Source organism: Rhincodon typus, chromosome 27, assembly GCF_021869965.1.
Source record: "Rhincodon typus isolate 14 chromosome 27, sRhiTyp1.1, whole genome shotgun sequence".
NCBI lineage: Eukaryota > Metazoa > Chordata > Chondrichthyes > Orectolobiformes > Rhincodontidae > Rhincodon > Rhincodon typus.
Window position 1 is genome coordinate 14,909,150 of NC_063358.1, and position 26,666 is coordinate 14,935,815.

A 26,666-nucleotide genomic window follows, 5' to 3' on the forward strand; every position below is an offset into this window, starting at 1 on the left:
TGATCTGCTTATGCACCTGTAGTATGTATATGGTTGGCCCAGCTCAGTTTCTGGTCAATGGTGACCCCCTCCTCCAGGATCTAGATACACATCTTTGCCCAATTATTAATCAATTATTCCTTCGATCATATCCTATTGGTATATCAATTTTTGTTGAAATCCACCCTTTTTTTAAGGTATATTGTTTGCAGACAGAAAAACAAATAGAGGAAGAGAAGTTACCTATCTTCATTAGCAGGGGTAAAACAAAAGATACAATATTGCTGTTCTAGGAACCTGAATCATAAACAGGAAACCCTGGGAAGTCAGGCAGTGCCTGTCCAGACGGGTTAATAGTTTTAGATTTTGAAGAAGGGCCACAATCTGAAGTGATAACTCCTCAAATTTTTCCAAATATTTTGCCTGTTCCCTCTAAGCTGCGCATGTGCGAGACCACGCAGTAATCAGGAATGCACCATGCAGGGTACAAGCAGGGTCTTGTAGGTCGCACGTAAGCACAGCAATCTTAAAGGGGCCACGCAGTGCAAGAAACAGGCTGCACACAGCGAAGGCAAAATAGTTTGCTGAGTTTCTCCATCAGTTTCTGATTTGCAGTATCCGCAGTTCTTTGGTTTCTGTTCCATACTGTACCTGCTCTGGAAGTGCGCTCAGTCTTCTCTCCTTGAATGCAGCACTTCATGTGTCTGCTCTTCGGGATGCACAGGTTAAGGAAAAGTGCAGTAGAGACCTTCAAAAAATGAGAGGTTTTAATCATGTAAAGAGGCTGCAACTATTGTAGCTGGCAGAAGGGTCAGCGACTGGGGACACTGATGTAACATAACTGGCTAAAGATCTGAGGGGAAATTAGGATAATTTGTGAAATGTTGTGATCTGGAATGCACAGCCTCAACAATGATGAAGGTAGATTAAATGATAATTGTTAAAAGGGAATTTTTGAAAAGATGGGAAAATAGCCAGGTGAAATGAATTTTGAAGTTAGTGGGACTAATTCAATAACTTTCAAAAAGCAAAAATGAAGTGAGTGGCCTAAGATCATTCCCCTTGCATGTAACAGAACTGCCCTCGTTGGTGAAGGAAAAGGAGGGTAAAGAGGAGAAAAGTAAAGCAAGATAGAGACACACCTGTATACGCGAAGGTATGCCCCCAACCTCACCCCGTGTCTCAGTGGAAGCTAAGCTCCAGTAGCAATGTCTCTATGCGCCAGGAACTGCTCAGCATGTAGCAAGCCATTGGAAATCGCCGGGAAGATGGCAACTCCAAGGGGTTTTTGTGTGTTTAAACACTGAGGAATTATGTCCAAGTCAGGAGCATTGCACTGGCTCGCTTACTCCATTGAAAAATAGAGCATCGTGTTAAAAGTTGCAGTTAAATAGAATCGCTGTCTTATTATGGCTTGTGAATATTTATATTTCTATATACAAGCTACAATGAGACCACTGTGATTGCTTGCATTTTCTAAATGGGAGTGCAATATCTTATTTATATACATATATCAACACAGATATAAAGACACTCAAATAAATAAATCCAGCTACCCAATGTATGCGTGCGCACAGAACTGCTGCTAATTGAAATTAAGGGAATTTTAAACCAGGGAATTCTGTACCTGGCCCAGCAGTGCGGATGCGTTGTGGAATGATCATGTTCTGGTCCCAGGCCGGACGATGTGTTGCTGGGTCGGAAGCGATCCAGCAGGAGGCACTAGTCGCGGTCTCAGCGACCAGGGATACTCAATTAAATCTAAGTGCTAAAATCAGCAGCCGGATACCGTGCTATAAAATAATATGGTACTGACCAGCTCCCCTTTCACGCCCTCGCGCGCATAGACGCACACACACACATAGAAATAGCGAATTTGGTACTTAATTGCATCTTCGAAAGTATACGTTTTCTTTGCCTCGTTTGAGCTCGCTTGAATTACCGAGATGTTTATATTTAGATAACCTATGTATCTCGCCTAGGCTTGTATATTATCAATGAAATGTATACTATGAACAGATATTTTTATATATTTGTACCCCATACCATTTCTTGTGTTACCTTTAACTGGGCCGTGGTTGGAGGTTGGGTCAGTTTTAAGGACGGTGTGATGCGGTTCTGGTCAGTTTTCCTGAAGTTGGGGGGGCGCGGGGGAGGTGGACATTGTGGTCAGTTTTATTGTGCGGAACAGCGCTGTGGTCAATTTCCCTAAAGGGAGAGGTTTATGGTCAGATTCCCGGGAAGGGGGATGGTGTTATGGTCAGTTTTCCTGTGGGGGGAGGGAGTTGTGGCCAGTTTCCCGGGTAGGGGGAAGAGGGTTGTGGTTAGTTTCCTAGAAATGGGAAGGTGGGGGTTGTGGTCAATTATCTTCGGGGTAGGGCACTGCTGTTGTGGTCAGTTTTTTATTCGGGGGGAGCAGATGTGGAAAGGGGGTTGTGGTTAGTTTTCCTTCTGGGAGAGTGATGTTTTGTGGTCAGTTTCCCGGGCAAGAGGGGGCTATGTCCGGTTTTTGTGATACTGGTGAAGAGAGGAGTGGGGGGTGCTGGAAGTAATCAAAACTCTGGAGAGGAGGGTCTTGATTATGTTGTTAATTTTCCTGGGGTGCGGGGTTTGTGTAGTCAGTTTTACCAAAGAGGGGTTGGAGAGGGTGGTCAGTGCTTTTTCTGGTTCCCAATGGTCTGTTTGTAATTACATGGGGAGAGAGAATGAAGCGTTTATTTCCCTGGATTCTCGGCATGGCAGCAGTGACTCTCAGGGTCCGTCCTGAAACTGCACAATCCCAATTCCTGCTATTGTCCAGCCCTAGCACCCACAGGAAATGGAGGAGCCGATAAGACTTGACCTGCACAGAGTGGTCACTGGTCGGAACCTTTAAATATCGCGCAGCCCAGTGAAGAGACAGAATGAACATATTGGCTGTTGATATGGCTAGCTGATTGGCAATATTTCGATCGCTTTGTGTATGGATGTGAACACCAATCCGTGTTTAATAATAATGGGCATTAAATCCCTCATCTGTAATGAGGTAAAATCCCCAGATAACACCAGGAGCCCTTAGTTTAATTGACCTGTGGACATTTCAACGACCAATGCCCAGGAGGTATTTTTCAGACAGTACTTTTATTCAAAAGAAAAATCTTCCCGTTTATTAAACATTCGTGGCATCGAAATGAACAGGGATATCTCGGCGCCAATAGGTCTGGTTAAACTTGTAATTTTTAAACTCAAAAGAAACTGCTTTGATTCCCGTGTCCTTAGCGACATTAACATGACAATATCCTTCTCACCGCTTCACTTTAGAGGTCAGAATACAATCTGTCGTCATTTCAATTCGCCTCGTTTCTTTATCCTCGCCCATCATGATTTCTTTGAGGAAATATTTATTTCTGAAGGGTTTTATACACACGAGATACTAATCGATTTTACTCATCTCGCTGACTGACCCCCAGTGAGTCAGGGGCTATTTAAGGCCGTCACCTCATAGCCTGGAGCGGGTTATCAGGGTTAGCTAAACCCCACACTCGCTGAACCCAAATTCAACTTTTATCGTCTACCAGCCAAGTCATCTCCTCCAACTCAACACTCACTTTATATAGTCGAGGCACCGAATGACTGAACTTCGAGGACAAGGCAAAGTTTAATGAAGTCCCTCGCGATTCTACTTCTGCAGCAGTGACAGTTTATATTGTTACTTTCTGGAGAGATTTAAATGTATTTTCAATGGGCGATTTTACTCAGATACAAAATGCTTAATGCGATTATTTCATCTGAACGTTACGCAATGAAATTATTGCTTTTGACCTTTTTGCACAATTCAATCCTCCGAAAGATTTCCGTGCAGTTCCATTGTTTAGCAAAGTCGAATCGGTCTCCCACACACCGTCCACCCCACACTCCCTGATACCAGCCCCGCTACCTTGTTTTACCGAGTTCCCCTCTTGTAAACCGTTATAATCTCGGTCCGGGTGAGATTGAGACAGAAATGGAATTGAAACTTTTATTTTTGAGACATTTGTTCGGCGCCTGGGAGGTCTTGAGATATAAAAGGAATGTGCCGTGAAGGGGGGGGGGTGGGGTGGGGGGCATTGTTACAATTGACCGCGGCGGAGACTGACCACCTTACCACTAAATGCACCCGGGTGAGAATCTCCCCTATCTTCCCCTTCTCCCAATTCGCCCAACATGATTCCACTGACAGGTAGTTTCTGGTGGTCATTGGCTAGTGTTCGGGTTAGGATGGGGTTGGTATGTGAGAACCTACTGACGAGTGTGTCTTTGTACGAGTGTGAGAGTGAGCGCGAGTAGATGTGTGTGTAACCTGAGCCAGGCGAGTTAATTTTTCTCCCAGAGTTGCATCTAACCTGTGAGTTTCTCCTGCTGAAAAACATCGCAGCTGGGTGAAATGACCGATTAACAAAAGGCTCTGCGATTTTACCTTCAACTCCTTTTAACCTCATGCAGTTTATTTTGGAGAAAAAAACTTTGTTGCTGACCCTTATCCCTAGAGCTGAGAAATACAAACCAGAAACAGATCCCAGTTGTTAAAAACAGAGTCCTGTACACAAACACCACCCACCCCCCCCACCCCCAAGAACCTCTAAATATAACAAAGAGCTGGAGCTGTTAAATTCACACATTGTGTCTTCTCTCTATTGGGATGGTCGGTGGATCGAAGTGTGCGATTTGTGGTAGTTATTGATCCTGGGGAAGGTTTTAATTGGGAATCATGTGCACATGGCAGGGAACTGAAAGACACACAAGGTGAAGAGAGAGAGAGTGAGACTCAGTACCTGGAACTGACTCATATCTCGATGAAATTTACAACGGCGGTAGTCCAAGCAGCAATTTGTCCATCTCTTAAATCTGGATAGTTCAACTGGACAGAGGCATTATCCCGGGATTAACACCGCCTGCCAAAATGGCCGAAGGTTTTTTTTACTTTTTTTGGGAATGGAGGAGGGCATGGTCATCTTATTCCCTCTCTCCGTTTGAATCGCTTCTTTTATGACTGTGTGTGTGTGTGTGTGTGTGTGTGGAGAGAAGGAGGGGGCGGGAGGGCGCTTGAGCTGCCCATTGTTTATCCGCTTCTATTCTTCAGCCCCACGGTACCCGCCCACCTTCATTCAGAGGGGAGGGGGGGGAACATGTTTTGTATAGCTCCCATCCCTCTCACCCCCCCTTCCCTTTCACTTTAAGCGGCTTCCGAGACCTGCAGCAAGTCCCACGTTTTATAAATTGAAGGATTTACCACTGAAAGCCAGAGGTGTACTGTAGGAAGAGAGAGAGAGGGGGCAAAGAGGAGGATTAAAACAGAACCTCAAGATTGGAAGAAGCGGAGGTGGTGGTCGACACCAGGATGGGATCCGTTTCTAATCAGCAGTTTGGAGGTTCTGTGTCGACTTGAAGGATATTTTTTAGAAGTCTTTTTATTCTTTTCTCCCAGTTGATGTTGATTGAATGGATTGTATGTGTGTGAGGGAGAAAGATGCGGTTTGTGGGTGTTAAGAATTGCTTTCAATCGCTGACTTTTTTTTTCTTTTTTACCCCCCCACCCCTTCCTCCTCGCTATTTCTCGCCTGCAGCAGGTTCAGGGAGAGGTACTGAGCAAGAGCTCGGAGACTCTCCCAAGGCGAGCGTGTCTTTCGGTACCGGTCAGTGTAAATGGTTCAATGTTCGCATGGGATTCGGCTTCCTCTCCATGACCGCTCGGGATGGAGTCCCTCTCGATTCGCCGATCGATGTCTTTGTCCACCAGGTATGTGCACTAAGCAGGCAGGCCCGGCCTCCTGACTTGTTTGGTGGGGGGTGGGGGGGTGTGGGGGTGTGGGGTGAGGAATTTGGTTCGGTGAGAATCGGTTCCCAGTTTCTAAACCACGTTTGCAATAACCCTGTGTCCTCCCTAACCCTGTAGTTTCTCACTGAATCAATTTTCCTTCTACCTGGTCTCGCGTGTATCTGAAGATCCGATAGAGGGGGCGGATTGAGGTGGATGTGGGGGGGCGGGGGTTCGCGAAACAAGTTTTAAGTTTTTAATGGAGTGAAGAATTTTGAATTGGGAAGGCGAACGTTCGCCGGGACAGTCTGACTGTGTCTGGGCAGGCGAGAGAATGTGAAGACCACGTTGATGGGAGCTGTTGTCACGTTAGGGGAACTCGGACACATGTTGGGGGGGAGTAAGTGGAAAAATGAGTTTCTTCCTGGAATAGAACATATATCGACGGGGTCGGGGGCGGGGGGGGGAGGGGTTGTTGATGTATTCGGTTATTGATTTTTGCGGAGTGCCGTTGAGAATCAAACCAGCAGCTGATTACCAGGTTCCCCAAATCGGTCTCAGTATCCCCACTGTGGGAAATTGAAGGATTGTATGTGAAGCACACAATGGGGTTAGTCACTGCGGTGTGTATCTCTTTGCAGAGTAGCTGAATCCTCTCTCTCTCTCTCCCCATTCTTTGACCCCTGATCCCCTGGCGTTGAGTGGGAGAGGTGCAGGGTTCCAACTACTCTCAATGTGATTGTGACTGACCCAGAGCGGACTCCTCAGTCCAAGAGCCGCAGATTGGCCCGATTGTAGTGGAGAGTATTAAACAAAGTACAAAGATAGCCTTTGGCGATTGAACCGTGGGTATCCCGGACTAGTAAATCACAGCAGCCCAGTGACGTCACCCAGCATTTCATTTCATTCATAAAAATCCTCGCACTCTTAACCAGTTTTCAGAATTAAGAATCACTTCAAATAAGCCGAACGATTCATTCTAACTGTTTCTAAGAAACTCGCAGCTTTCTAATTTGCTTTGTGTCGTTAGCATTAAGTTTCTTTTAATGTTGGAAACTGGATTAAAAAAATATTTGTTGTGTTTAGGGAGGGTTCCATGTGTGTCCCTCGTGTAAATTAATGTCAACATGAGCAATAGTTTGTAAAGCATGAGTCAATATTGACAAACACCGGGTCAGGAGGAATTGATATTCAGAAAGCGCGCTTGGTAAATTGTCTTAAAGTATTTGAAGGAAAACCGCGCTTTTAATAACATTCTGACGTCGAATGTAGTTTTGATTGTTACAGTAAGGATTTAATGTTTGTCCTGTGCGTTATACATCTTAAATTACAACTCGCCAACTTGGCTCCGGTTCAGATCCCAGATGGGGATGTGCAATTACAGGGCAAAGCTTAAAGTGAAGCAAGGCTGTTCAGGAGTGATGGTACGAGGCACTTTTTCACACACTTAGAGTGATAGAAATCTGGATATCCCCGCCTTCTCGTGATCCGTGCAGACTTCCGATCCCCATACTGTAGAAAAATGCAGAAACAGAGCGGGGATGGTGCAAAAAAATTTACAAAATTATGCCAGAATGGAGATTATGCTTACTAGGAAAGGTTGTCCAGACCAGGGCTCTTTTCTCTAGAAAGGAGGGTGACCTAATAAAGACCTTTACAATTATGAAGGGTTTGATACGGTCGAAATGGAGATGTTTCCACACCTGGTGGAAGCCAGAACTAAAGGCATAAATATAAAATAGTCACAAAAAAAAAATCGCAGGAAGAAATCATTACTCACTTGGGAAATAATATTGGTGTATTTGATCTGAACAGTCTGTGTGTGTGCTACAGATTCTATGTCAAGCTTTTTTTTGTTGTTTGTGTCAAAGAATCCATACTATGGCAACTACAAGATCCAAATCATCCATAAATAAATTGATTGGGGGCAGGGTGGAGGGCTGTAATGGACCATTCCCGGTCAGATGTACCCCCCCCCCCCCCCCCGCATTAGATAAAATAACATTACGCTAGTTTCAGAAAAAAAGCTCAAAAACATTCTTAACGAGGGAGATAGGAATTGTTCTGATCAGACATTTTAGCCCAGTGCTGTGTGTTCATTTGAAAAGTGGATCAGGGATGACGTTCCATGAATTAACTAGCCAATTAGCAGAACATTTTAACTGAAGTTGTGCGGCGGGGAGGAGTTTTTGCTTGTTGGAGCTCAGCCAAAGGATGTCTTGCATGTAGTAAATGGCTGATGAACTTTTCAGAACTTTTCATTTTTTTTAAGTTTTAAAAGGTGCAGTATGGATTAAGCTAATTTATCCGTAGTCATGGATACCGCTGGAGATTGAAATTCCTTCTAGAACACTTACACTTGCAAGTCCCTTGCAACCTCCACATCTCAAAGTGCTCCATAACCATTGAATGTTTTTGCAAGTGTCATTACTTTCAACACTACTGAAGTGCCAGCATAGATTGCATACTAAATCTTTGGAATAGGACTTGTACCCACAATGTTTTGGATTTGGAGATAAAAAGCTGCTCAATGAGTTACTTCCATAGCCTAAGGGACAATTAGCATTATCTAATTGATTTGGATTTCACTGTGATTTCTCACCTTGTCCACCCCAGTCCAACACCGGCACGTCCGCACAATTTGGATATGTTTTTCATTCTGAAGGTGTTAGCTCTGGGATAACTGTTGCGAACAATCTCCTCAGTGCCTTGCTGAATAGTACTATTTGCAATGACTTTTATAATGAATCAGCTCTTGGGGTTTGGGATTCCAATTGAGGTAAATCTGGCATTTAAAGCCCGCTCCCTCATTGCCCTTGAGAAAATGCAGTTGAGTATTATTCTTGAACTGTTGCTGTCCTTGTGTAAGTGTGCTCATGCTGCTTTTAGGGAGGGAATTCCAGGATTTTGACCCAGTGACCATGAGGGATTAATAATGTATGTCTAAGTCAGGATGATCTGTGACATAGAGGGAAACTTGGAGAAGATGGCATATTACTGTAGAAACCTGTAGATGATATTGATAGAGGGAATAAATGTTTAAGCTGTTGGATGAGGTGCTTTTCAAACAGACTGCTTTGCCTTGAATGGTGCCAGAACTTCCGAAGTATTTTTTTGTTCATTAACGGGATGAGGGCATTGCTGACCAGGCAGCATTTATTGCCCATCCCTAATTGCAGTTCAGAGTCAACCACATTGCTGTGGGTCTGGAGTCACATGTAGGCCAGGCCAGGTAAGGGTGGCAGTTTCCTTCCCTGGGGGCCTTAGTGAACCAGATGGGTTTTCCTGATAATTGACAATGGATTCATGGTCATCATTAGATTCTTATTTCCAGATATTTATTGAATTCAAATTCCACCATCTACCATGGCGGGATTTGAACCCTGGATCCCCAGAACATTATCTAGGTCTCTGGGTTAACAGTCTAATGATAATACCATTAGGTCATTGCCTCCCTTTAATTGCTGTAGCTGCCTCCATATTGGGGGTGGGGGAGAGACATAAAGTGTATTCATCATGCTTCTTGTGCCTTGTAGGAGAGTGCTCAACCTCTGATTTTCTCAAGTAACTCTTTCATTTATGACTGATCCAGTTGAAGTCTGTGCAGTTGGTGTCCACTACAACCTCACCACTAGATCCAACTGGGTAACATCTTCCTGAACCCAGGAAGCAGGAAACTTTAGTCCTGCACAAAGGACTAAAAGGGCCCATAGATACATCCCAAATTCAGCACAATGACAGTAGTGACAATGATGCAAGCCATTACTTTGCACAATCTATGCATCATAACATACTGGAATGCACCTCTAAAATGGGCTGCACTATTAATGTATTCCTTGGTAACTGCAGACTGTGTGTTGACACTCCTAGGATCTGATGTTGTCTACAAAGATAGCTTTTATATGACCGTCTGGGTAGCAGGATGACCACATAAAACATCAGTGTCTGTCCTCACTTTGAATACCAAGCAACACAGACTCTTTATGAAACCTCCAGGTCCATGGAATGCAATATAATGCAAGCCAGCAAACAGGAAAAATGACCATCGATGAGAATTGAGCAGCCTGCAGTTTATAGTGTAATCCTGTTGCAAGATGAGGAGTAGTGGCTGTGGCCCCTGAGCATAAGTTATAATCCCTGTGTCCCATTGCTCTGAGACAAGGGATGTGGCTGTTCTGCTTAATGGGTAATGTCGCCCTGTCAAGAGAGTTGCCAATCCATGAGGTTTGTCTCTGACGCCTCTAAGAATTTAAGATTAATCTCCTGAATACTGCAAATTCAGGGTAAAAAACATACCCACTGGAACATTATAAAACAATATGTGCTTTCTTCATTTTTTTGAACAGTTCTATTTCTCGTTTTTAAAGATGTTGGAGAATGGAGAGGAGGGTGTGTGGTGGAGGGATTAAACAGATGTTTGATTGAGGGAATGGGGGGGGGGAGAGGTTTGGAAAGTCATGTGATAGAAGCTCTGGAAATTCATCAGGCCAGATTTGGCGACTTTACCTTTGAGCAACAAAAGGCATTTTAATGATGGTGGAGAACATTTAGGCAATTGTGAGCAGCTTTCTTACAAAAGGTGCCTCCTTGCTAACTTCATGGTCTTATTCACTGCTAAGCACAACATTTGGTGTCAGCTCCATTGTGATTGTTTCTCCCAGGAAAGCTCCAAATGGCTTATTTATTGCTCCAAATGCTCTGGTCTGGAACATCAAACAACATCACCATGCCAGCTCCCATTTGTTTTCTTTTGAAGATGTTTGTTAAAGTTTGATCTACACTGAGTGCTGTCTCTTGTCAATCATTTCCACTCCCCCCCTCTGCTGCTCTCCTGATAGAACACTGATTCAAAGAATACCTACAGTGTGGAAACATGGCCTTCGGCCCAACAAGTCCACACTGAACCTCAGAGCATCCCACCCAGACCCACCCCCCTAATCTTCACATCCCTATGGGCAATTTAGCATGGCCAATCCACCTAACCTGCACATCTTTGGACTGTAGGAGGAAACTGGAGCACCCGGAGGAAACCCAGACAGACACAGGGAGAATGTACAAACTCCACACAGACAGTCACCCGAGGCTGGAATTGAACCCAGGTCCCTAGAGCTGTGAGGCAGCAGTGCTAACCACTGAGGCACCGTGCCACCCCACTTGCTTCTTGCTCTGTAAAGCAGATTTTAAGGAAAGAAGGACTTGAATTTCTCGAGTCTCTTTTGAACCTCATGACACACACAACACTAAATCAACACTGAATTTATTTTGACATGTAGTTCATTGTTGTCATGTGGGAAGATTGGCATTGTGATAATCAGCAGATAATCTGTTTCAGTGATGCTTGTTGAGGGATAAATATTGAATAGACACCAGGAAGATTTTCCCTCAAGTGAGAAATGTTACATCGATTCAAGTGGCCAAAGGGGCCTTGGTTTAATGCTGCATCTGAGAGACAGTCCAACATTCCCCTTAGCACTGATACTACATCAGAATGCCTTCGTCAACAGAGTCCCTCCAATAGTGCAATTGTCTCCCCCAGTAGTGACCCTTTGACAATCCCTCAGTGTGACCCTAAATAGTAACACAACTTTGATTGTACTGGCCAGCCGACAGTGTAGTGATGTCTCTGTTCTGCACAGGAATGTCAAGTCAGACTTGATAGATGAAGGCTGTAAACCATGGAGGTGGTCAAATATCCCTGTTTATACTTCTGGGAAAGAACAACGTTTTCATATAGTCCCTTAATGTAATAAAATGTCAAAAGATACATCACACATGGTTAAGTGGCAATCAACCAAATAATGAGATAGTAAGACTGGGATCAAAATCTTGTTGAAAAATAGATCATTTTTATGGAAAAATTGTTTAAAAGGTGGAGAAGGAGCTGGAGAGAATTCCAGATCTTGGGGACTAGACAACTGAAGGCACATCTGTCAATAGGGAAGTGATGAAAATTAGAGACATCGGAATTGGATAAGTGCAAAGGTCTTGGGAAGCTATTACAGCTACAGGAAGGGATGTGGCCTCGGCAGAATTTAAATATGAGGACGACAGTTTTTTAAATCGAGGTGTTGCAGATCTATAAGCTAATGTAAATTGGTGAGCACAGAGATGATGGGATTTGATACATGTTTGGTTGTGTGCAGCAGATTTTTGGATGAACCCGAGGGCAGCAACTTCCCTTGCACTTTGTCACTATTAACATTGTCAGAACTGTAGTGGAAAAGCTGGTGTAACTACAGCAATATGTTTGGTAGAAAGTTTGAGGCAATTCAGGTCCAATAGAAAAGCAATGATATGCAACTTGAGTAGAGTGCTCTGACAGGCCAAATAGTGTCCTGTTACAATATGAGTATAGGCTGGAGAGCATCAACCTCATCATTGAATGGAAAGGAAAGCTGAAGGAATGAATGTGTGAGGGAGGAAGAGATGAAGAGAGAAAGAAGGAATTGAAAGACAAGAAAGGAGAGTGAGAAATGGAAGCAGACAAAATGGAGTGTGAACAAAAGGATTAACAGAGAAGGAGAGGGGACGTGTATGGAAGATAAGGGAAGAAAAGGATTGCAAATTCACTTTGTTCCCCTCCCCCACCTCCCGCTCAGTTGCAGGAGTTGGAAAGGGGGAGGGGTGATAATAGAGACCCTTGAGAGGGCTTCATTATCAGACAGTGAGTTCTCCAGGACTGATCCCTGCAAATGACCCTTGCAACACATTCCATCTCGGATGTGTTCCCCACTGTAAAGAGAAACCAGGGCTGGGGCTATTAATAATTAAAGGAGCATTGCCAACCATTCAGGCAGTTCCTTCAGTAACCTGCAAGGTTGACTTTGTTTGGGAGGAGTGTGAAGATACAATGTAAAACAAGGGAAGATAAACAGACTGACCAGCTTGAATGTGAACACTCTTTCCATGTCCACAACCTACTTGTTACTTTTAGGGGATGTTGGTGTTCTATTGTGGGAGAGTTTTTATGACCTCCAGCAACTGATGAGGGAGTGGCCACCTGAACCAATGACATGCGGTTATCTTACTGGGTGTGAACCCAGTTTTGAGTCCAATCTCTGGTTTCCAGTCACTGGAATTATCTAGAATAATGCTCAAAACTTCTGGCTCAGAGGCCAATAGGCCTGTTCAGTTAAAGGCTTTATATGCTACTCTGAATCCCACAGTATTCATTACTTTATGAAATGTTTGATTCTGCATTCCTTCTCTGTATTTGGGCAGCCTCTGAATAAACTTAAAGAAGCATTTTGGAGAGGGAGCAGGAGTATGGAGTTGAGATGGAGGATCAGTCATGACCATGTTGAATGTCCCAGTGGTCTTGATGGGCTGAATAGCCTGCTCATCCCATTTTCTAAATTTCTATATAAAAGTGCATTCAGTCTAACTGCTCCATGCTGGTATTTAGGCTGCATGTAGGTCCTCCCAGTCCTCTTCATCTTGCTCTCTTTCTTTGTCTCATGTCATAATCTTTACCTAGCTACCTTTTGAGTCTATCTCTGTATTGGCCTGAACTCCTGTGCAAGTTCCACATTCTTCAATGTCTTTGGGTGAAGACATTTCTTCTGCATTTTCTTCTTGCATTTATTAGCAATTGACGTGGGGAAGAGATTCTGCTTTGGGCACAAGTTGCCGATTTATGCCTGTTTTAAATTTTTTCTTTCATCCTTGCGTTTCTATTTGAATTAATTTGTAGGACCAAGCACAACCTGAATCAGCTCCTTGAGTCTTCTATCTTCTTTCGAGAAAATACATTTTGCTTTAAATGGATTTCCTTATATTTAAAATTGAAATTTTGTGACCTGCTGAAAATGAATTAATGTGAAACTAAGCATTTTTAATTCAGTGTCAATACAATACCTAGTAGTAACCTGATTTTAAGTGACTGATTCCCACATTTACAGTATTTTGCTTTTAAACTATTGAAACTCAGTTGTTTAAAAAAAAACAAAATTTCTTGGTGACCTAAAGCCAAAATCGTATTTTTAAGTTTTTTTTAGAACAGTGTTTCAGTGCTTCTAAACCCAACCAGTTTAATTTTAAACCTCCCTGAGGGCCTGCGAACAAGGGTAATTAGTGGAAACTCCCAATGTGGTTCATTCACCCCAGGGGTTGGACCAATTTTGAGTGGGGCCTGGTTCATTCATGATGTCTTTTTCAAAAAGAACTAATGTAAAATATCACAGAAATTGGAGTTACAGTGAAAGCAAATTGCACTGGGAATGTTTTGCGATTCTTTTTTTTGCCAATTTTGATTGAATTGCATCAACTGCAATTGATTTGAAGCTCCCAAGAACGAACACTATTAGCTGCTCGATTTTTGGCTCTTACCTGACATTTGGAAAGATGTTTTTGATGAAAATGGATCTTGGGCACTGACTTTTGCAGAGTGCATGTGGTCAACCAGAAGTTGCTGAGTCTGCTCTAATTTATTGTATTGGATGTAATTTTACATGGGGAGGGCATCCAGGCGATGTGGTTCAGTCAACCAGGGGCTGAGCACTACAGAACTCTGCATCTCAACCAAACATGCTCAAAAACTTCATGGATTTTGATATTGTAAGTGCAAGCTATTTGTAGTGACAGGAGGGATGATAACCAGAGGATACGGATTGGCAAAAGTGCCAAGACGAAACAAGGAAAATTGTCTTTATGCAGTGGGTTGTTGTGATTGGGAATGCACTGTTTAAACTGCTGATAGTGGAGGATCCGATAGTAATTTCCAAACAACACTTGAGTAGCTGGTTATGAGAAGAAAAATAAATTGCATGGTTGTGGGGTAAAAGGTAAGGCAATGGGTCAAGCTGGATAGCATCTTTTAAAGACCCAGTGGAGACACAATATAAAAAGGATCTACCTTTAGCTGCCAAGCCCCCCTGCGCTCTGGAATTCCCTCTCTGGACCTCTCCACCTGTCTCCTCCTTTAAGTTAGTCCTTTAAAACTGACCTCTTTTTGAACAAGTATTTGGTCACCCCATGTCTCATTATGAAGCTTGATGGCAAACTTTGTCTGAAAATGCACCTGTGACAGCCTCTTGTGGGGTTTCACTTCCTTTAAAGTGCTGCTGAGATGTAAGCTACTGTTGTAAAGTGGATTCTGGCCACTATGATAGAACTCATTAACAACAGTGGAGTCCACATTTAGCAATCTGCTGAGAACAAATCCTGTCCTGACTGAATGAGGGCAGGGTGGATAAAAGCTTCCCCTCACCGCCACTCCCTGCTGTCAGCCCATTCAGGACTGTTCCTGTTGTAAACACATTTGGATACTTCCCTCCTTGGTGCAATTAGCATATGTAGATGTCTAACATGATAGTGATCATTCTGTCGGGCAGGCTGATTGTACCCTCCCCCAATATATAGTACTAGGGCTGCACCTTAACAACTGCAGTTTGTGAATTGAGGGTGCCCTGGTCATGAGGTACTATTGACACAAAAGGACAACAGAGAAGTGGAGGGTTGGTGGGGAGGGTACCCTGAGGTGGTCAAAGTGGCATGGGACATCACTGAAACACAGAATAGAGTGCAGTTAGAATAAGAATCAGAAAGAAAAATAGACTTGCGCAGTTCATGATGCCAGGACACCTCAAAGTTCTTTACAGCCAATTTACTATTTTTGAAGTGTAACTGTAATTAATTTGGGAAATGTTAGTCAATTGTGAGAGTATAGAACAAATTCCCAAAAAGCAATGTGATAACAGCCAGATGATCTGTTTTCCTAAATGACGTTGCTTGTGGAATAAACATTGGGAGAACTTCCATGCATTTCTTTTGAAATAATGGTACAGGATTGCTTGCCCAGCTGAAAGGGTAATCAGGACCACTGTATAAGACTCATTCGAAAGATGACAATTCCAGCACCACAGCACTCTTTTGATAATTCCCTTTATACTGTAGGAGTGCCAGCCTGGATTATGGGGTTTGAGACTCTGGAATGGAGCAGGAGTGAAGTCCAGCTGATCTGAATGGTTTTTAAAGCTGTCTGTTTCAGCGGAGTCCCAGAGGTGGTAGCGCCACTTTAAGCAGAGATTAGAGTAAATATCAGCAGAGTCTATCCACTGGTACCAATGCTGCCCTCGAGCAGTTCATAGGAGCCTAAACCCAAGCTCTAGTATGAGGAGGAACAGGAGCGGAAAGCTTTCTGTGATTTCAGCGACCTTTCCTTTGAAAGAATGTTGCACTGCCCCACATCGAATTCCCGTCTTTAACCTCTGACCCTGCCATACTACGGGAAAAAGCCATATCTTTGTACTTTCTTGAAAGAGTTCCTGTGTATGCGAATATGTTTGTCAGTGTGAGTATCTCTCTCTGGTCTGTGTCTCTCTCTCTCTCTTTCTGTTTGTCTCTGTCTTTGTCTCTCTCTCTCTCTCTGGTCTCTGTGTTGGTTGGTCTGTGTCTGTCAGTCTTCACTCAAGTGCACTTGATTTTTGATCTGTGTGTCTTGTAGTTTTGCTTCTGTGAAACAGTCACACTGACAGATTCAATGTACTTGAGTGTGCTGGTGTATATGTGATTATTTCTGTTTGAATATCAGTGCATAGGTGCATATAATCGTAGCTGTGAGCGTACCTTAAAATGATTAATATTCTATACTCAGCAGGACTGAGAACAAGACTTTTCTACAAAAGTTGGGGGTGCAAAGCGAGAGTTCAGTTATGGACAGATTCTATAACAGGCTAAGATATATTTGGTGTGCTAATCTCTAGCCCATGACTTATATTGGTGGCATGGAATTACCCAGTGTTTGCTTCTTTGATACAGTCGCCTGTATTTAGAGAATACACTCGCAGTCAGGTTTGTAGACCTACAGTTTTAATGAGTCAAGTAAAGCCTTTGATTATTTGCCAGTTGGATAGTTTAGTGTTGTAGTTTAGTGTTCTGCAGTGTTGTAATTATCATATTCGCCCAGCACATGCAGGGTACCCGGTTTCAAACTTGGATTAAAAATGACATAAAATATTATAGGGGCCAGTTAGCTGCATAGTTGGTTTGCAATGCAGAGTGATGCCAACAGCATAGGTGTGGCTCCCATACCTGCTGAAGTTGCCATGAAAGTCCCATCTTCTCACATTGCTCCTTGCCTGAGGCATGGCAATCCTCAGGTCAAACTACCACCCATCTCTCTAATGGGAGAACAGCCTTATGGTCATCTGGCATTGTGGGGACTTTATCTTTTACTTAGGTGTGTAGCTGAGGGTGTAGGAATTGCAATTCTGCAGTTGGTTGCATTGCTGTAACTTAGATTGACAAAGTGAGATCCTGGAAGAGGCCTCATATTACAAGAATTTGGATGGTCTGAATGGAATGGTCCTTTCAGAATGTTCTTATGAAGTGCCCTGTGAGATTTTACTACTTTGAAGTTACTATATAAGTGTAAATATTTTTATTGTCTTTGTCATTCTCTCTCATCATACAATGAAACAAGATAAATCAAGCAATGAGTTGTATATGCTATATAATTGCTATGTTGTTGTCAACAGTCAGTTGCTGAAAAGAAAGACTTGCAGTCCTGCACTGCCTTCCACAACATCACAAATCCCAATGTACTTTAGAATAGCACTTTGTTGGCTGCAGAGTGTAGTCACTGTTGTGATGTGAGAAACAAAGCTGCAAATTTGTGCATGGCCAGCTTTCTTCAACAGCAATGAGATAATGGCCAGATAACTGTGGTGTTGTCTGAGGGATAAATATTGGCCAGACCTTGCTGTTTTTGAAATAGTGTGATGGGATGTTTTACTTTACCTGATATGGTGGATGGAGTCTCCGTTAACATATTTTCTGAAAGTCAGCAGCACCTCCAACACTGCAACATTCTCTCAGTGGTGCATGAGGAGCATGAGTCTTTGAGTCTCCAAGTCTCCAGAATTGGACTTGAATTCAGAGGTGAGAGTGCAATATAAATTTATGTAATTTGTATATTTGAATTCATTTTTGTAATGAGAAAGCAGAGCTTAGAGAAACGAGCCCCACCTAATCACTTGAGTTGAGGTTTGGAAGTAAACAGTTACAGATAACTGTTTAATTAGAGAACTTCTATCCTAAATGGTTATAGAAAGTTTCAATGTTAAGTTTTGATTTTAATGCATGGTCAACAATTGTGACAGCGTTAAGTTAGATGGGCGGTCCGTATGTACACACAATTTTGCCTCAGACTAACTGAACAAGTTGCGGACTGATTCAAATAGAAAAGTGCTGTCTGCACCTAATTATATAATGCGTAGATTTCACAATGTATTGCATAACATTAACTACACAATATTGCTATTACTTGACTCGTATCAGGCAGATATTATTATATATTCTCACTATGAAGATGTGTATTCACCACCTGAACCCAATAAACCCTTACCTATCTCATTTTGTATTCTTCTTTGTACATTCTACACCCACAGTTTCTGTAGCATGCTCAATGCCCATTAAATCTTAATGCATAGAATAGTCGATGTGCTTATTACACTTAACTGAACATTAGGACAATAGAATGGTAACATTTCTGATAGTGAGCAGAGGAATGGAAGTTACTGCTCTGAAGAGATGTTTACATTCACGGAGTTCTGGTGGAGATGGTGGATGTTTTAAAGTGGTGGGTAGGTTACCAGTTGAGCAGGCTGCTTTGTATTGGATGATGTTGAACTACTTGAATGCTGCTGAAATTGCACTCATCTTGGCTGGAGGAATGTGCTTTCTAGATAGCAGAACACTTTTGGAGATGGGGAGATGAGTCATTCACCAAAGATACCCAGCTTCTTATCTGCTATCATAGCCACTCTATTTATGTGGCTGGTCCAGTTAAGTTTCTGGTTAGTGGCAATCTTCTTCTATTCCACAACCCTGTAGAATGCTGATGATTACAGCTTTGGCAATGGTATTGGTGTTAAATGTCAAGGGGTGGTGATGAAAATTGTCTGATTGAATGATTGCCATAACTTGTTGATTCAAGAGCTATTTGCCCTGTATCAATTACAAGGAATGAGAATAGATGGAGAATCTTTTGGCCTTTCCTCTCTCACAACCCAAATATAGTCATTCAAACCAATTACAACTGATGTGTGGTCATTGTGTGCTAGTTGTTTTCCCAGCAAAGATCCCACAAACAGCAATGAGATGAATGACTAATTAATCAATTCTTGTGGTATGAGTTGAAGGATAATCATTGGCATACACCACAATGGAAAATTCTTCTTTGAAATCTACTTGAGATGGTTGAAATGACTTATTTGAAAGACTGCACCTGTCAATCTCTTCACTTTCCCTAGTACTGGACTGATCACATCAACCTGCATTATGTGCTCTAGCATCTACAGTTGGGTTTGAACCTATAATTTTCTGACTGAGTGAAGAATATTACCCTTCTATGCCAAGTGGACACCTAGCTTTTAACTTCAACCTGTCGGGTGCAAACTCGTCTCATTGCTGTTTTTGCATTGACGGAAAGTAAAATTGGGCAGGTCATCCATTTTGCATCCATTTCTGAGTGGCAGCCTACGTGGATATTCCCTTTATACAAAAGCATGATTATATTAAGTAGATTGCTCAGGGAAGCAATTGCATTATGTCTTAAGCACACAGTCAGCCCAATCTACAGATCACAGAGTTATTGTGAAAATAAAATTTGTGAGACTCATGAAAATGTCTTGGGTTGGTTACTCTGGTGAGTTGCAAGTGCTGTTGTCAAGGCAGATGCTCTGTCAATAAATTCAGGTTGGCTGCGGCTTAGTAAGCAACACCTTCTGGCTCCTGAGTCAGCAGGTTGTGGGTTCAAACCCCACTCCAGATAATTAAACACAGATCTAGTATGACAATGACAGTTTTGCAACATTGTAGGCTTTGTGCCAACTGTTTAAACTGAGACTCTGACTGCTAGTCCAGGTGGTTGCTGAAGATTCCCTGCATTTTTGGAAGAATAGCAGAGAAGTGTCCTAGCTGCGATTTCCTCCAGTGATCTGGTCAACATTATTCCTTAACCAATGCCAATGAAAAAGAAATTCACATTCCATGGCCATTTTTGTTTGATTTCTGAGGAAGGGTCACCGGACCTGAAATGTTAACTCTGATTTTTTTCTTCTCAGATGCTGCCAGACCTGCTGAGCTTTTCCAGAAACTTCTGTTTTTGTTCCTATTATTTTCTATATTAAGTGTTTTGATAATTTTCTGATGGATGCAACGTGATGCAAATTCTTATGGTTCTAATGCAGTAATGAAACAAAAGTTAATTTCCTACTGACATGCTCTGAATGTGCCACCTTGTCCCATTGTTCTGTTGGGAAACCAAGTAATTGTATGGAATGTTTGCCTCTGAAGCTGCTTTAGGAAATGTGGGAATCAGAGGAAACTTGAGACACTAAGCTTGTTCAATCATTGGTTTGATTATGACTCATCTGTATGTCAACCAAACCTCCGTGATTCTGTATTTCTTCATACCCTCGTTCAACAAATACAAAGCAAATCTCCATTCTTCATCTTTCAGTTGACTGTGTCTCTTTGTCTCTTAACGATTGGAGACCGTCCCTCCAGCCCCAATGAAGATGGTCCAGATTTTCACCAACATCTGTGGGAAGAAGAGCTGTTTGACTAACTTTAAAGGTCATGCTGCCTTGTTCAAGACCCCCTACAAGAAGGACTAATATCTATCGATCTATCTTTTTTAATAATCAGAAATGCTCAAATAGATCACCCCTTTAATCTAAATCCAAAAGAAGACAAGTTTTGTAATTTAACCCTTTTAGCCCTGAAATCATTCTGCTCAAATCTGTGCTACATCAAAGGCAATTCATCCTTTGTCACATGCAGAGCTCAGAACTGAGCACACGACTCTGGAACTGTTGGGGAAGATGGGATGGAGATTTCATATGCCCTTAAGTAGTGGGGAGAGATTGGGGAAGGGTGAAGCAGACTTGATTCAGCAAACAGTGAAAGAAACTAATATTGTTCCATGTGGTATGTTAGAAGATTGCATGCTGCGTAACAGCACACTGTGACACCATTGGAATCAGAGGATGAGACAGCACAGGAGGAGACCATTTGGCCCATTGTGCAGTGCTGGTATTTAAAAGTTATCCAATTAATCCCACTTCCCTTACCTTTATGCCGAGCCAAGCAACATTTTTTTTTTCAATTACTTATCCAGTTCCCTTTGAAAAGTGGTATCTGCTTCCATCACCCGATCAGACAGAATATTCTAGATCATCTGTTGAAAAGAAAACGTTTCTGGTTCCAATTCTAATCACGTTAAATGGGTGTCCTTCCCACTAGGGCCTCCCAATTGAAACAGTTTTATTTCCTTATATTTATCCCTCCTGATTTTTGAAGACCTCTAATAAATCTCGCAATTTATGCGTTGATTGTAATTTTTGATCCAGTGGCCAATAAGCAGACCAGGAGCAAACACAATGAGCGGTGGAGAAACTTCCATCAGAGATTAATTATCTCAGTCGTCCGTTCCCAGGCTGCCTTTGATGAAACCTCCGATCGACCACTCCTAATCTGACCCGATGGTGCAGGCACTTCAAGAATGTGGCGGCAGTGACCAGCAGCGACTGACCACCACTTTGTTCTTATCTTGTGGGCCCAAACGCAGCACAAGCTGAGGGTGGCCTCCGCCCAGACCACCCATTACTTTAAGTCACTGGATATCCCTATTTATCCAAAGGGGACATCCTTAACCTGGGAATTGCATTCGGAGAGATTGAATGGGATGAAAACGGGGGTGGGGTGGAGTGTAGGAGGGGGAGGTGCGGTGTTGCTTGAGTCTACCTCCAATGATGAGAGGCCCCCTCATTGATAACTAGTTAGGCCGATCAGCTTTTACGGCTGCAAAACATTCCCTGACACACAACTTGTAAATGAAAATCAGTTCAAATCTCTCAGAACTCAAAAGCAGCAGAAGAATTTTTAAACGATTGCACCTGAGTTGGCCATTGCAGATAGTGGCTTTAAAAAAAGATCGTGTTAATTGGGATGGGATTCTTGTGTTTGTTTTTGTGAATGAATCTTTTCTCTCTCTCTCTCTCTCCCTCCCTCTCTTCCTCCCCCCAGGCATCTATTTGGCGGGATCTCTCTGTGAAACCACTCTGTTGTCTCTCTTGCTCTCTGGAAGGAATTGCTAGAGGAGGAGGGGCTGGGGCTGGGGGGGCGCGGTGAATGTCCCTCAGCTTGCTGATTCCCAGTGGGAGTTGGGAGAATGAAAATCTTCCTGCGGGGGTCACTTTTTAAAAGACAGGGAGTTAAAAGTGACACAGGCACGAAGGAGTTTTTGCTAAAAGGGATGGAAGATCGGAAATAATGGGATGATGCACGGATGTGAAAAGTGACCAATCAGCCGCTCGTTTTACTTTCCTAGTGACTTTAGTTTTTTTTTGGTGGGCGATTGGCTATCGCCTATTTTGAGCTTTCACCCGCATAGAAACTAAAGTTAGGCTGTTCCTGGATCAGAATGGGACACTTTGGGAATTTCAGCAGTGAACTGGGAAAAGGGTACATAGTTCTAGAGGCTCCAATGTATGACCTCCTCTGTCTCCAAACACAACACACCATCTTTTTTAAAAACCAAAAGAACTGCGGATGCTGTAAATCAGGAACAAAAACAAAGCTGCTGGAAAAGCTCAGCAGGTCTGGCAGCATCTGTGAAGGAGAAAACAGAGTTAACGTTTTGGGTCCGGTGAGCCTTCCTCAGAACTTATAAGGAAGGGTCACCGGACCTGAAACGTTAACACCATCTTTTTTGATCATTGCATGGAAGTGTTCAATGAATCAAAATTTTTATGCTTTCCCCCTAGGTTTTTATTGATAGTGGTCCCCAAGATATTAAACTTTTGATTCTTGGGGCTGGGCGGGGTGGTGGGATTACAGAATAGTGGAATCATGGCACAGCATAGAATAAGGCCATTAGGCCCATTGAATGTATATCAGTTCTTAGGCCACATCCCTGCAATAATTTCAATCAAGTACATTCCAGTTCCTTTGAGAAAGTTATTGTTAAATCTGTATATGCTACCTTTAGACTGGAACAGAGGTAGGATTGGAATAATAACTATGTGTGAGCCTGGATTCAGCATCACTACAGCTCCTGATTCACATCTGGAGACCAAAACAAACATGTATTTTGACATGTCAAATGTGAACATGCCAAATCTGTCAAATTGCATTTATATAGCACCTATAGAACAGAATGATATGTTCTACAACAGTTCTCAAAAGCTTTCAGAATCACAGAATTATTACAGTGCACAAGGAGACTAGTTGGTCCATCTAATCAAACAAAGTCTTATGCTTTCTTGTATAGTTTAGTATAAGGACTACTGGGCTCTAAAATTAGACAAAGAGGTAAAGGAGCATTGGAAAGATTGACAACTTAAGTAGAGAATACAAAAGTTTTGCACCTACATCTCAGAAGGCAGGGTCACAATTGTGAGTAAAAGAGGAGATGCAGAAGAGACCAGATTGGAGAAACACTGGTATTAGATATGTACGACCAGGACAATGAAATAATGCCACTAGATTAATATAAAAGCAGCATCAAAGAAGATGATACAGTAAAATTTGGAGTAGACACCCTACAGTAGTGTTATATAGCACTGTAATGAGAGGCAGGAATGCTTCCAGTGATAATGATTTTGCTTGAGTTGGGACTTCATGGGTTGCAGATCTCCTCCAAGGATTTGAGTACAGAATGTAAATTGACATAAACACAAAGTCCTGGTGGTGCTTTGCATGTCTGGCAGCATCAGAGTCTGCAATTCTGAAGAAGTCACATCAGATTCAAAATGTCAACCATGTTTTTCTCCCCCCTCTGCACTGGTACTGCTAGACCTGCTGAGTTTCTCCAGCACTTTTTATTTCAGATCTCTAGCATCTGCAGTTTTTTTTTGCTTTAGTCTGACACACCCAGTACAGCACTGAGGGAATGCTACACTGTCAGAGGTACTGTCTTAAAGATGAAGTACTAAACTGGGGCTGCTGTATGTCCTCTCAAGTGAATACGAAATATTTCAAAGCATTATTTGACAAGATCTGGGAAGCTCCTCCCAGTGACCTGGACATTTAGCCCTCCACCTATGTCAATAAAACAATGCTGTTTGTGCAAGCTTGTTGTTTACAAATTACCTCCCATGTTTAATATTCAAATACTTTGAAAGCATTTCATCACTTTTAAAATACATTGTAACATCTTGAAATTGTGAAATGCACAGTAAAAATGCATTCCTTTTTTATGCTTAACAGTGACAGCTCCATAATGAATGATTAGTTTGACTGAGATTACGTATTGGAGATGGTTCAAGAAAATACAAACCATTCACTATTCATGCTAATTTGAATTGCTGGACTTTGCATTAATCAGTTTAACAAAAACCTTTTTACAAAGACCAAGACTTGGTTGTAAGGGGCAATACTACAAAGTTTATAGATGAGAAAATACTTAACAATGTGACTACATTTCAAAAATACTTCATTGGCTGTCAAGTACTTTGAGGCTTCTGGTAATCATGAAAAGTGCTTATATATAAATTCAAGTAAAAAAGAAAAGTTGTTAAGAATGATAATAGACCAAAAGATGTAGGAGCAGAAATAAGTCATTCAGTCCATCGAGTCAATGGGACCATGACTGATCTGATAATCTTCAACTCCACTTTTGCTGATTTTTCCCCATAACCCTAGATTCTGTTATCAATTAAAAATCTATCTTTGTCTTGAATCTACTTATTCACCCAGCCTTTACAGACCGTTGTGGTAAATAATTCCAAAGTTTCAGTACCTTCTGAAGGAAGAAATTACTCCTCATCTCTATCCTTAATTGGATAACTCCTTGCTCTAAGATTACACCCTCTGATTCTAGACTCTCCCTCAAGGGAAACAACCTTTCCAGATCGGCCCTGTCAAGTCTCCTCAGAATCTTGCTTATTTCTTGTATTTATAGTTATAGGCTTTAGGCTGGAATGATGAAATGGGCAGAAGGACGGCAGTTAGAGTTTGGTGCGCAGAAGTGAGGCAGCGCACTACTTAGAGCATTACCATAAATGTCATGATTTTGAAAGTGTAGACATGTGAAGAGACTTTAGTGACTGTTATATATGGTTCCTTTAAAGATGGTTCAAAAACCAAATGTATTATTCAGGTTATGTGTTGGCTGTAGCTCAGTTAACTGTGCAGTTGCCTCTGATCCAGAAGGTGCTGGTTTATCATGTTTACCACTCTTGTTCTGTACTGAGGGAGCACTGCACTATTGGAGGTATTGAGTTTCACGGTTTAATATTAAACTCTTGAGCTGCATCTGTCCTAAAGATGCATGTAAAAGATCCAAAAGTGTTATTTTGAAGTTGGGCAGAGGAGTTCTTTGTGTTGTATTGACAGCTGTTTACAAAACATTGCAATACTAGATTATCTGGTTATTCTTTAGTTGTTTGTGGGAGCTTGCTGTGCACATTTTGGCTGTGGTTCTTGCATTACAACATTGACTGCACTGCAGAAATACTTCACTGGTTGTAATGTGCTTTGAAATGGCTGGTGATCATGACAAGCACTACATATATGAATGTCTCTTATTACATGAGTAAATATAAGAATATTGAGTCACACAACACAGAAACAGACCCTTTGGTCCAACTCATCTGTGCTAACCAGACATCCCAATCTGATCTAGTCCCATTGGCTAGCATTTGTCCCCTGTCCCTCTAAACCAAATGCAAGCAAAGGGATCATGCTGCAGTGTTGTAAATTGCTGTTTAGGCCTCTGCTGAAATATTGTGGTAATTTCTTGGAGTGCGACACTTTGGAAAAGATGTAAAGAGTTTTGAGTACAGAAAGAGGGGTTTACCATAATGTTACCGGGGTGAAGGACTTGAGGTCAAGTTGGAAAAGTTATGACTATTATGACAGAGAAGATTATTAGGTGCTTCAATATGTTAGTAAAGTAGACAAAACTATATGCTCCAGTGAGTGGGACAGTAACTATAAATCATAGGTTCAAAGTCCTTTGCAAAAGAAGAGTTTTACTACAAATGTTTTCACTCAGACAGCTATGTTTGGAATCCTTTTATAAGGGATCTGGGCAGGTATTTGAGGATGAATTCACATGGGAGGTGGCTGATGTATAATTACCCATCCTCAATGGATTCCCAATCTGTTTATCCAATGTTTCCAACTAAGGAACACAGTCCTAATTTGCCCCTTATTATGGAAACTGTCTCCAGCTTAGTGATACCTCACAGGCTTTACACATCTCTCTCCAAAGTTGTTGTCTTGGGGTCCAATTCCTTGGGGTGGGAAGGGCTATCAGAAATCAATGCCAATGTGGGAGGAGATCCATACATGACTTCATACCTTCCTTCACCCATGGATCACAAGATTTATATGATAATGTTGGTGTATACGTTTCCTGTCTGAGGCTGAATGGTATATGTGGATCATTCATTAAATTCTGAAATATGTATATGTTGGTAGATTATATAGCATAGACATATATATGGTAAATACTAAACAAAAAAAAAGAACTGTGGACGCTGGAAATCAGAAATAAAAGTAGCTGGAAAAACACAGCAGGCCTGGCAACATCTGTGGAGAGAATGTGGAGTTAATGTTTCTTGTCTGGTAACCTTTCTTCAAAACTGAGTTCTTCAGTTCTGAAGAAGGTCACTGCACCTGAAACATTAAGTCCACTTTCTCTCCCCAGATGCTGCCAGACGTGCTGTGTTTCTCAAGCAATTTCTGTTTTTGTTATATATGGTATATATTGTGCTTCTATAGTCGTACTACGTCGTAGGTCTTGTATATTAAAAACTGTCCTATCGCGTTTGCAAAAGTGTTTCAAAATAGACTATCAGTAATAGCTATGGAATTAAAGGCAGTTTATTGACCTGGTGTGGAAATTGACTGAGTGATTGGAGGCAGCAGGGACAATTGAAATTGGCAAATTGCGGTTTGC

General features: G+C 42.1%; 1 protein-coding gene across 1 annotated transcript in view; it reads left to right on the forward strand.

Annotated features, from left to right (window-relative positions):
* Window positions 1–5,464: 5,464 nt before the first annotated feature.
* The window catches only part of LOC109924313 (protein lin-28 homolog A-like), a 37,668-nt gene continuing 16,466 nt past the window's right edge, over window positions 5,465–26,666 (forward strand). Inside the window, exon 1 of the mRNA XM_048612939.1 lies at window positions 5,465–5,734. Coding sequence (XP_048468896.1) covers window positions 5,465–5,734 — 270 coding nt within the window. The remainder of the gene's footprint in view (window positions 5,735–26,666) is intronic.